Source organism: Zalophus californianus, chromosome 11 (genome assembly GCF_009762305.2).
Source record: "Zalophus californianus isolate mZalCal1 chromosome 11, mZalCal1.pri.v2, whole genome shotgun sequence".
NCBI classification, from domain to species: Eukaryota; Metazoa; Chordata; class Mammalia; order Carnivora; family Otariidae; genus Zalophus; species Zalophus californianus.
The window spans coordinates 57,054,804-57,066,971 of record NC_045605.1 but is presented as its reverse complement, the minus strand read 5'-3'; the positions used below and the strand labels follow the sequence as shown (position 1 = coordinate 57,066,971).

The 12,168-nt window shown below is 43.4% G+C and overlaps 1 protein-coding gene across 4 annotated transcripts in view; it reads right to left on the bottom strand.

The window, feature by feature from the left end:
- The window catches only part of XRRA1 (X-ray radiation resistance associated 1), a 61,956-nt gene extending 49,833 nt beyond the window's left edge, over positions 1-12,123 (bottom strand). For 3 of the 4 annotated variants that reach the window (XM_035722850.1, XM_035722851.1, XM_035722852.1), the window contains exons 1-4: positions 11,940-12,123; positions 9,629-9,684; positions 6,241-6,338; positions 1,907-2,091 (exon numbers count right to left, since the gene is read on the bottom strand). In XM_035722850.1, the coding sequence (XP_035578743.1) occupies positions 1,907-2,091; positions 6,241-6,334 (279 nt within the window). In that variant the 5' untranslated portion in view covers positions 6,335-6,338; positions 9,629-9,684; positions 11,940-12,123. Of the gene's footprint in view, positions 1-1,906; positions 2,092-6,240; positions 6,339-9,628; positions 9,685-11,939 lie in introns of those variants that run through there. The other variant, XM_035722853.1, reaches the window with a different exon arrangement.
- Positions 12,124-12,168: the final 45 nt, after the last annotated feature.

Here is a 12,168-nt window from a genome sequence, read left to right as displayed (position 1 = left end):
TCTGAGTGGATGTGTCCTTAGGCCCCAGCTCCAAGGGATAAGTCCTGGCAGTCTAATCCAATCTTGGAGGTTATGTTCCCCTAATGACTGTTGGAACATATGATATAGGTCTGGCCAATCAGACAGACACCGGCTGCTGGGGATAGGAGGCCAGTTCTGGGGAGCTCTTTCTTACTTTTAAAAACAGACATAAGACAGTGACAATCCCTTTTGTACCTTTGGACATTATCCTTTATATGTGATGACCGGAGTTGCTGCAGCCATCTTGGGATCAGGAAGGCAATTAGCCCAAGAAGACAAGTTATCATGCTAAGCACATAGAGCAGAAAGATGAAGGAACCTAGGCCTTTAACAGTAAATTAACCTACCCTGGAAAAACAATGCCTCTGGCTTCTTTTTATATGAAATAAAAGCATCCTAGTTGATTCAGACTAGTTAGGAAGTTACTGAATTACTCTAATAAAAGATGATGGTGGCCCAGAATAGGGTAGAGGCAGTGGAGATGAGGAAAAGAATACAGATTCGACAACTATTTAATAAAAGTGCCAGGGCTTGGTAGTGTCAGTAGTTGGGTGGTGAGGGAGAGGCAAGTGTCAAGGATAACCCCAGATTACTGGCCTGGTGACTAGATATAGCACCATCACTGAGGCAGTATAGTAAACACTAGAAAAGAGGTATGTCTTGGGACTTGGAGTAAGGGGATTGGTGCAGTAGTTCACTAGGAGGTGCCAATAAAACATTCAAGTGGAACTATGCAGCAGGTAAGCAGGTATCCCATTACTGTGAGAAACACTCTTGTTGCTTTTGGTATACAAAGCCACACATGGGTGACAAACCATCTCCGTTAATGTGGGAATGTATATGTTGTAGGAAACAAAAGGGAAAAGAAGACTATGGTAAGTGTTTTCTGCCCTTCCTTAATACTGTTGTTTCAGTCCTCCGCACCCCCAGTGAGAAGTGGACATTACAACAAAGGACACACCATGGGACTCTGTAAAAAGCTTACACTACCCTCTTGAAGTGAGTTGCTACCTCAAAGCTGCCTTCTCAAAGCTCTCCTTCAACGTCTGATCTGTGTAGAAAGCCACCTCTTGGGAACCATAAGCAGAGTCTGGGAACAAAGCAGGATGCCAGAGAGTTCTTCATAGGGAACTATGCGAACTGGACTGGACATTAATATGAATTTACAAAATATGTCTTTCTTTGCCAAGCCACCGAGGCATTGAAAAGAGCAGATGTGAAATTACCTGGCTGGTCTCCAATACAGCCACCCCAGTCTTCTTTGTGAAGCCTGCCCCAGACACTGGGTACTATCTGATCGGCTCCCCCAGACTTTAGCCAGATACTAAAACCAAAGGACAAAGGTTGTGGAGTGTAGAATCTCCCTAGTTCCCCCATTCCTGGAAAAATCTCCCCAGAGGAGAACAGAAATCTCTACCCCCTACCAGGTGCAGGAATGGAATTTTCACTTTACTGTTCCCTGGACCTACTCCTTTGCCTCTCCAGCTCAATTAAAAGTTTTTTACCTGATATACTAAAAGGCACAGGCTTTGGAGTCAGTAGACCAGAGTTCTCATCCTGACTGGTTCTAATCCTGAATAGACAGAGTTCTAATTATTAGCTGTGGGACCATGGCCAAGGCAAATTACCTCTTCGGGGCCTCAGTTTTCCCATCTTCGCAATGGCAACAACGTAATAGGGAAAATAATACCTATCTCACAAGGTGGATGTAAAGAAAGCTTTGGGTCCCTTCATCACTCTGTGCTCAATTAGCCAAGATCACTCTAATAGTTTGGGGGAGGGTTGGGAGTCATGGTATCTGAGTGGAACAGAGCAAGTCCTTGTCCCCAACCAAGACAGTCATCAGCTGATTCTGCCAGCCATTCTAGGATACATTTACTCTCACCAGGAAAGCCCGGTCCAGCACATGTCCAGGAATGCCCTCTTGGTTTTCCTGTTGAAACGCTTTCTTCCCCCGGACCTCAGAAGAAACCTTCTTCTGGCTTTCCTGACCCTCAGCTGGTGCCTCAAACACACTCTTGGGCTTCTTCTTGAGGTTACATTTCCGAGCCACTAACCAGTGTCCTCGGCCTGTTGAGAAGATCAGAACAGTGAGGAGGAGCAAACCCCTCTAAAGCTACAACTTGTGTACTTACAGAATATTTACCTATAATACCAAAACCAAAAATAACTCATTACCTGATATGCATGAGATACTGTTCTGCTGCTGCAGCTGCAGCTGCTGCTGGTGGGGTGGGGGGTGTCTGCATAGCTCTCTCCTTTAATTGGCCCCAAACCCCAGTGAAGGACATGTTACTGTCCCCATTTTACAGATGAAAAGGCTAAGACTCAAAGAGGTGGAATGACTTGCCCAATTCTCTCCTCCACACTTTTGTCTCCAAACGCTAAGGTTCCTTCAAGACCCCAAATCAAGTATTTCCTATTCTGCCTTTTCTGACTCTCCTCAGCAGAGCTGATTATTCTTTCCTATGCGGCTTACTACTCTCCCATTTGTCATCTCTTGGCATCTAAATGAGTGGCATCAACTCAACGGGCTCCATCTTGCTAGACCTTATCCTGGATCCCATCACTATAGCATAAAGGTTGTATTAGGAGCTCAGTAAGAATGATAGGACAGTTGGAACTTTTAAAAAATCCAATACATGTTCACTGTAGAAAGAACTTGAAAATTTATGTAAGTAAAAAAGAATATGAGGTTTACTAGTAAGCTCACCTAACAAGAATCATGACAACATTCTAGAATCTGTTCACTCCTGCATCAGTTTTTTTACTCCAAGGCATTCATTGCAATCTAATTATTTTGTTTTTTCACTTGTTTATTGTCTTGCCCCTCAGAGCAGATTTTGTCCGATTGATCCACCTCAGTATTCCCAAGGCCTCACAGAGCTTACCATATTGTGCGCATTTTCTGAGCATCTACATTGTGCTAGGAACTAGGGCTATGGGGATGAATTAAGATGGAGGCCCTGACTCAAAGGAGCCTAATAATAGAAGAGGTGCTGTGAAAGCACAGAAAGGGGAGCTACCAGCCTAGGGCACGAGCTAGATCCAGTAAGTTTAAGGTAGACTAGATGGAGATGGAAAAAATAGGCAGCCTTGGCAGAGGGAAGAGCACCAGAAGTATCCAGAAGCATAAAATATCAGAACGATACAGAACAGCACAGAGTTGTTGGAGCCAGCTCGGTGCCTCTGATCATTGGCTCCTTGCCTTCATAGCCCACTACCTCTGCCTTGGGGGCTTGCCCTGGCTCACCTGACCACAGCTGCCAATCCTTACTCCTGGATGCAACTCCCACCCTATATCTGCTGTGAGTCATTTCCCATTCCCACTCTGGACCTGAGATTCCAGACACTCCATTTCCCAGGGTTGCCCCCATCTGGGTCATGGACCTTTGTTCTATTCCAATAGCCCAGACTCCTGGAGACTCCAGTGTGAGTTGGTGCCCAAACTCCGAACAAGTTGAGAAAGTAAGGCCCCGACTGTTGTCTGGAGATGAATGTGAGGGAAAAGAGATGAGGCTGGGGAGGTCAGCAGAGTCAGATCAGAAAAAGTCTACAGGACCAGAACAAGGACCTTGAGTTTACTGGGGTAGGCTTTTAGCACAAAGAGTATCCATCGGAACGTTTTCTCCCCCGTAATTTTTCATTTTGAGGTAAGTTTAGACTTCCAGAAAAGTTGTGAAAATAATACTGAGTTCCTGTACAGCTTTCACCCAGTTCCCCTAATGCTAACATCTTTTATTATAAATTTTTAAAAATTTAAATTAACATATAGTGTATCACCCAGTTACCCCATCCTCCCACTTCCCTCCCAATATTAATATCTTATATAATCATAATATGACTTAAGGTGGTAAGTTAACACTGGTCCAATATTAGTAACTAATCCATAGCCCTTTGAATTTTGCTAGTTTTCTCATTGATGTCCCTTTTCTGTTCCAGGGGGATCTCACATTTTATTTAGTTGTCATGTCTTCTTAGAATCCCCCAATCTGTGACAGTTCTTCAGTCTTCCTTTTTTCTTGTATGATCTTGACACTTTTGAAGAGTACTGGTCAATTATTTTATAGAAAGTCCCTCAATCTGAACTTGTTTGATGTTTTCCCATAATTAGATTAAGGCTCTGTGCTTTGGCAAAACTATCAAAGAACTGATGCGGTGCCCTTGTCAGCGCATCCTATCAGACAGCAGGTGATGTCAGTATGTCTGATGATTGGTGATATTAATTTTGATCACCTGGTTAAGGTGGTGTCGGCCTACTTTCCCTACTGAAAAGTCACTTTTTCCCTTTGTAATTAATGAAGATACTTTAAGACTATGCGAATATCCTCTTTCTCATCATACTTTGACCCACTAATTCTAGCATCTGTGATGGTTAATTTTATGTGTCAACTTGGCTAGGCTGTGGTAAGCAGTTATTCAATCCAACACTAATCTAGGTGTTGCTGTGAAGGTATTTTATAGGTATGGTTAACATCTACAATCAGTTGATTTTAGGTAAAGGAGACTATCCTCAATAATGTGTACAGGCCTCACCCAATCAGTTGAAAAAACTTAAAAGCAAAAACTGAGGTTTCTCAAAGGAGGAAAAAATTTTGCCTTAAGACTACAGTACCAGATGTTTCCTGAGTTCTCAGCCTACCCGCGGTATAGATTTGTCTTGCCAGCCCCCATAATGTCATAAGCCAATTCCTTAAAACAGATAATGTGTGTGTGTGTGTACACACATATAAATATGGAAACAAAATGAGTAGGATATAAATACATATCCTATTGGTTCTATTTTGCTGGAGAAGCCTGATACAACATCTACAGAAGCTTCTTACCTGTCAAAATTATTATTGTGATGCTTTAACGGTGATTTTCTATTTCCTTCATTCCTTCTACATTTATTAACTGAAATTCTACTGTAGGAAGAGTTGTTCCTTCTCCTACACTTATTTACATATTCAAATATTTATTTGTATCAATATGGGCTCACGGATACTTATTTATTGTATAGTTTACAACCCAATTCTACCTTTATTTATTTTGTTGTTTAGGGTGTCCCAGCTTTGGCCATAGGGAGCTCCTTCAGGTTAGCTCCTATGTCCTTCTGATACGCACTCATCATTTTTCTGAGCACTTCTGTACTTCCTGTCACTATACGATGTTCCAGGTGCAATTTGTATTCTTCTGGCCTCAAACCTGCAAACAACTATTTCTCTGAGGAGCCCTGGCTCTTTTTATTGGAGAATTGTATCCAGAAACCAAAATCTAGGGACCAGGTATGCTATTTGTGAATGAGGTGTCATTGCACTCAGTGGACTAGGAAATATACATATATATATTAACACATGCAGGTGCACATGGCTGTATTTATTTCTGTTGTCCATCTGTGTGTGTAAGGGGGCGTGGGTATGAAATCATGAGTTCCTACTGAGAGCTCCACAGTAGGGTTTAAACAGGTGGGGAGGACGGACTGGAGGAGAAAGTTCTTCCAATATTCCACAGAGTAACCAGCAAGTCATTTCATCTAGAGTAAACAAGGGGTATTTCCCCCTTGCTCTACCCTTTCAAATCAACAAATCTAATCCAGTGAACTCATACTTCTCGGCAGCGTTCCATCTGTAGAGCTCTGTTCGGTGTTGTGAGAAGTCCCTGCCCCAAGGGAGTTTTTAACTAGATGAATGTTTGAAAAACTATTTAGCAGAGTCATTTTATTTAGCCATTTTATTTAGGATCCTGCAGAATATGATTACTCAACAAATAATAAACAGAGAGAGGAAGACAGCTCACAAAAGAGTATGGTCACTGAGGGCTGGAGTAGCTAGACAGGGCTTATTGGAAAAAGAGCTGGGCTTTGTGGCATGGAAAGAGTTTGGATAACTGGAATGATAGCCGGAATATTCTGGGCAAATAAAACAAGCTATGTGAAAAGAAAGTACTATGGAATAGGGCATAGGTGAAGGAATGGGGTTGTGGCAAAGAATAAGGGGAGGTTAGACTGTGAACACAGAGTACCAGGTAAAGGAGTCAGCAATGAGAAGTCACTGAACAGAATAGGACACTGTGGTTCAATGTGCACTTTAGAAAACTCTCTGAGGCTGCTGAGGGAAGATGGATGGGAAGGGACAGGGTTGGGTAGTGCAGGGAACAGGAATAAATGGGTTGGAGAGGAAGGAATGGATGTAGGCACTGAGTGTGAAGCAAAGGTATCAATTTGAGAAGTCACCTGACCTTCGTCTGGCATCCGAAGGAGATTTTTGGCTGGAAAGCAGTTGTTCAGGTAAGGCTTCCCATTATCCAGCTTGTATATTCGTGAGGAGGCCATCTCCCTGAGAGTCAAGCAAGGAAAGTGAGGAAGTAGAAGCACTGAGAAGGGGCAGCATAGTTCTCTCACCCAATGTGGCCTGTGAGCCCACCAGGAGGACCACCATACCCTACATCCACCTTAAGTCCGAGGCCCAGGAGGCCCCTCCCCTGTTTCAGAAATGGGCTGGCCCTTTGAATGAAGAGGGAGACCAAGGCCCAGGTTTTTGGTTCAAATCAGTCCTAACTCAGTGGAACACTATACAGAACACCTTTGGATACAGACAGACCTGGTTTGAATCCTGACTGTCTTCCCTCACTCTTATGACTGGGAATGTTTCTCTACCCTCTGAGCCTCAGTTTTCTCCCCTGTAATTGGGAGTAATAACATCTACTTTAATAGACAGATGAGAGGATCAAGTTATAAAGGTAGTGCCTACTACATATTAAGTGCTCACTAGAAATGTCGTTTGTTTTAACAGATTTCAGGGAAGAGGGCGCTCACGTTTTTAGGCAAGATGTTGTGAAAATAATATTCGAGAGATGAACTGAGTTTGCTAGTAAAGGATAAGCATTCCAAACAAAAAGGGCCACAGGACTAAGGGCATAGTAGTGGGCACATTTGGTGCAGTAAAGAAACAACCTGATCCAGGAAGGAGAAGGATGTGTGTTTGGGAGTTTGGGACAATAAGGCTGGACAGAAAGGATGGTGTCTGCTCTTGAAGGCTTTCAGTGACAGGCTAGGAGCTCAGGCTTCCCCTGGTAGGTAACTTGAAAGCCATGGATGGTATCTGAGCTGGGAAAGCCATGACCCAAGCTGTGCTTTAGAAAGAGAGGTCTGACAAAAATAATGCTAGGTGAAATGGGATTCCATCAACTGGTCACTGAGTCAAGACAATTCCAGCTCAGGAAAACTGTTCCAATGTAATTTTCTCTATCTCTGTTTTCATTAAATCTTTTACCATCTCCCACCTAGAATACTGCAACAGTCTTCTAATCAGATTCCCACTGAGCAACCTGAGCCTGCTCTTGAAGGCCTCTGGAGTCCCATGTCCTAACCTTTCTAGCTCCAGTCAGCCCTGCCCATCAGGCTTACAGAATCATTTTCTATTCTCCAAACACATTCAGTCTTCCCTGCCTTTGTTCCTTTGGCCTAAAATAGCCTTCTCCATCATTACCTGGTTAATCTCATGCTTTAAGATTCAGTTCAGGGGCGCCTGGGTGGCTCAGTTGGTTAAGCATCCAACTCTTGATTTTGGCTCAGTCATGATCTCAGGGTTGTGAGACAGAGCCCCCCATTGGGCTCCACACTGAACATGGAGTGTGCTTAAGATTCTCTCTCTCCCGGGGCACCTGGGTGGCTCAGGTCAGGTCATGATCCCAGGGTCCTGGGATGGAGCCCCATGTCAGGGAGCCTGCTTCTCCCTCTTCTCCCCGCTCACACACTCTATCTCTGTTGCTATCTCTGTCTCTCTCAAATTAAAAAAATAATAATAAAAAAGATTCTCTCCCTCCCCCCTCCCTCTTCCCTTCCCCCCACCCTCTCTCCTAAAAAAAAAAAAAAAAAAAAGATTCAGTTCAAATGCTACTTCTGTTAGGAATAAATCAAAGATCTAAATTTCTTAAAACTTGAGCTCTTAGAGATTTGAGATTTTTCTCAAAGAGATCCAGCCAGCCAGGGGGTGCCTGGGTGGCTCACTCAGTTAAGTGTCTGCCTTCAGCTTAGGTCATGATCCTGGGGTCCTGGGATCAAGAGTCTGCTTCTCCTTCTTTCTCTGCCCGCCCCACCTCCCTTGTGCATGCATGCCCTCTCTCTCTCAAATAAATAAAATCTTTATAAAAAAAGAAAAAAGAGATCCAGCCAGAGGCACCTGGCTGGCTCAGCTGGTAGAGTGTTTGACTCTAGATTTTGGGGTTGTAGGTTTGAGCCCCACATTGGGTATAGAAATTACTTAAAAATAAACTCTTAAAAAAATAAAGAGATCCAACCATTCCCAGATCTGCTTTGGAACAGATGCAGACAATTTGGGGTGGCAGATTTTTGGGAACCTGTAAGTCCCTGGCTGGGGCAAGGATATGGTCCCTGAAATGGAGGGTCTGGAATGAGATTCAGTGAAAGGAAGGAGCAGAGAGATAGGATCAGGTGTCCTGGGAAAATGTTTTCTGGAAGTGACAAATATGCAAAGTAGAGTGGTGCAGTAGGAAGGGCAACAATTTTGGAGACAAGAGGCTTAAATTTGAGTCTAGTTTCTGCCACTAAGCTGAGTGACCTTAGGCAATCCCTTTACCTTTTTGTGCCTCAAATTTCCCACATGTAAAATGAAGATAAAAACCTGTGCCTTGGAGAATTATTGTAAGAATTAAATGAGGTAATAAATTTTTAAAAACCTTCTAGATCCAGTCCAGATGCCACCCTCTCCACAATGCCTTCACTGAACCTTCCAGAGGGAAATAACTGTTACTCTGGCTAAGCACTGGAGTATTTCTTCTATACCTCTTTCATGGCTGGAGCCCTTTCTACTTCATAAGTTACTAATAATCATGGAGGGGTTCCTTCAAAGGTTTGTGAACCTCCAAGTCTGGAAACATATCCAATTCACCATCTCTCTTCCACCTCTGGAATGCTCAAAGGAAATAACCCATAAACATGTGCGAGCCAAATGAAGGATATGATGTACTCCCAGGGCCCAAGGGTCTTTATTCATATTTCTGATCTTCCTAACTAGACTCTGAACTCCTTTAAAGGAAGGAGAGTACCTATAGAGTTCATTTCTTTATTCCCAGTACCTAACACAGCACCTAGCACATAAGAGATTCACAATTATCTGTGGAATAAATAGGTGATGTTGGTATCTCCTTTGGTTCAACACAGGGCACTGTGAATTTCCTGATCTGTTACCATCCCGAAAAGGGTTAATGCCCTTCCTGTATGTTCCTACAATACCCTATGCTTCTCCTAGTATAGTGCTTATCACTTTATTATAATTGTTCCCCTTAACCAATTTCTCACCTGCCATGGGTCCTATGATATCTTATTCACCTATGTAATTCCAGCGCCTAGCAATGAACCTAGAATTCACTAAAAATGTGTCAGGAAGGTGAATGGATAAAAGGATGGATGGATGGGGAAAGATCAATAGTCAATCTGTCTTTCAGGAAATCTCTCTTGTGACCAACCACACCTATCTGCTACATAGGTGAGTGAATGAATGAGTAAATAGCTGGCTGGGAAATGTCAGAGATGATGACTGTTGGGAGAAGACTTCAGTAACTTACAGAATATGAGGACCTTGCTTCTGATCTGCATAGTACTTACTTGATCTTTGACCTTGGGAGAGACCCCTTGACTTCCTTTTTTTTGTGTTTCTTCACCTGTAAAACAGATATTACACTCCTTCTTAGCCTGTCATTCAGAGCTCTTGAACTTTCTCATTAGTTACATCCTACTGTGACCCTTGCCTCCAAAATGTGTCTCAGCTGGGGCCTAAAAAAACCCCACAAAACTAAAGATCCCAGAAATAGATAACTAGAGATGTAGAGATAGAGACAGAAACATGGATGGGAGGAAGGTAGAACAAGGGAGTAATTTTGTGATGATGGGGTGGGGCTAGAGTGATTAAATAACATGTGCAAATCACAAATCAGGAAGGATCTTTTATAGGATCATTAATACAAAATAAATCTACGATAAAACAGCAAAGATAGAATTGAAAGATAAGACACAATCTGGGAAAAGATATTTGCTCTACATATATAAAAGATGAATCAGACTCAGACTTGTGGAGGGCATATAGACTCGGAAACAATCCACTGGGAAATTCCAGTTCCCAATGAAGAATACCAGGTGAGAAGGTGTGGATATACAATTAATGAGCTAGGAAGGGCACACAATCCTGATGTTACATTGTCTAGAAAGTAACCCTAAGGAAAGTATGAACTTTATCTGCATGGTGGAAAAAAGAAAGTCCAAGTTCCAGACTTAGAGGCTGCCTGCCTAGTTAGCTTCAGCTACCTCGGGTCTCTATCTCAAACTTGAAGAAGCTAATCTCAGTCTAATTGTAATGTCTCCCAGCTCCAACACACACACAGAGTAACGGTGCTCATTTGCATACATGTGCTGCTCCATTCCTTTGGCCTATGACACTTCTCCCACTTCTTCTTTGCCTGACTCATACAGACAGCTTTCCTGTATCTCCCCCTCCTCAGGTTGACCCTTCTCTGTGCTACCATCTCAGCCCACCTCTTAATGGAAACACTCTACCACACTGTAGTACAATGGCCTGCTTACCTGTCTGTTCCCCACTCCTCACACCCCCAATCCCAGGCTGTGAGCCCCTCAAAGGCCAAGCCTAGGTCCTACCTATATCTTTATTCCCAGCACTTCATACAGGATCTGGCCCATTGAAGAGGTTCAATGAGTGTTTACTGAACTAAACTGAACCATAAACACAATGCCATGGAGTTCTTCATTCTGTCTGCAAAGAAGGAAAAAATAAGGATCAGGAAAGGTTTCAGAGCAGGTGACATTAGAGCTGGGTCTTGAAAAATGAGAAGGATAGTATAGAAGATAAACAGCAAAAAGCTATTGGAGCATCTGACTGGATTGACTTACAGAAGTGAAGAAATCCCATCTAATAGTAGTGATAATTATTATCACACGAATGTTAGCTTTACCAAGACAGGTATTTTGCCTAGATTTTATTATTTAGGAATATATCCCCAGTGCCCAGAAGAGTGACTGCTACATAGTAAGCACTCAGTATTTATTCAGTATTTTGACACTTAGGTATTTATGGTGATTAAAAAACAAACAAGTGATGCAATGTAAGAGATCATGGTATAACATAATCCCGTCATGTGATAACTCTAGGTCACTAGAGTAGATGTTCCAAGAGAGTAGTGAACAGGTCTCTCTTGATCTTCCAGTACCCCTTAGTACTTCTGAGCAATGTTGGTTGGTGCTCAACAAATATTTGTGAAAAAGAGGTGCCTGGGTGGCTCAGGTGGTTGAGCAGCCGACTCTTGGTTTTAGCTCAGGTCATGATCTCAGGGTGGTGAGATCAAGACCCCTGTGAGATCAAGTCCCGTGTGAGATCGAGCCCCCAGTCGGGTTCTGCTCTGCGCGTGGAGCCTCCTTAAGTTCTCTCCCCCTGCCCCGCGCACTCTCTCTCTCTCTCAAAAAAAAAAAAAAAAAAAAAAAAAAAAAAAAAAAATTGTGGAAAAAAATGAATTAATGAAAATCTAGAATACTATTACATCCTAAAACGATTAAAAACAGAGTGGCAGAGGGAACATACCAGGGGATTAAAACCCCCTGGCTTCTTAACCAGGTTCTGATACATGCTATCCGGCCTTGGGTAAATTTCTTAGTTTTCTCTTCTGACTGGGCTGTTAAGGGACGACATGAGAAGATGAATATAAACGTACACGGTACACAGCCTTTCAGACGGTAGACACTCAGCAAATGTGAGTTCTCTGTAACACGAAAACATTACTAACACCTTAGTTGACAGTCACCAGAGAAAATAACCAGTAAGTGCTGTAAAAGGGCTAGGACGGATGAAGAACGAGCTCCTGCGGCCCTTTGGAAACTTTTAGGGCAACTCATACTAAGTCTCCAGCCGCACCTGCCTCCGTCGTCGCTTCCGCCTCCGAGGCGTCCGCAGAGGCTGCGTCCCGGCAACGCGAGATGCGCGCCTGCGAGACTCCCGGGGATCTCGGAGCGGCTCCACGGTGGCGCCTTCCACTACCTTCTCCGCTCCTTGGTAACCGCGAAGCGGCGGCAGGCCGTGTAGGCAGCAACCGGTGGACGCTGCTTCTAACTACTATAAGTCCCGGCAAGCCCCGCGGCCACTT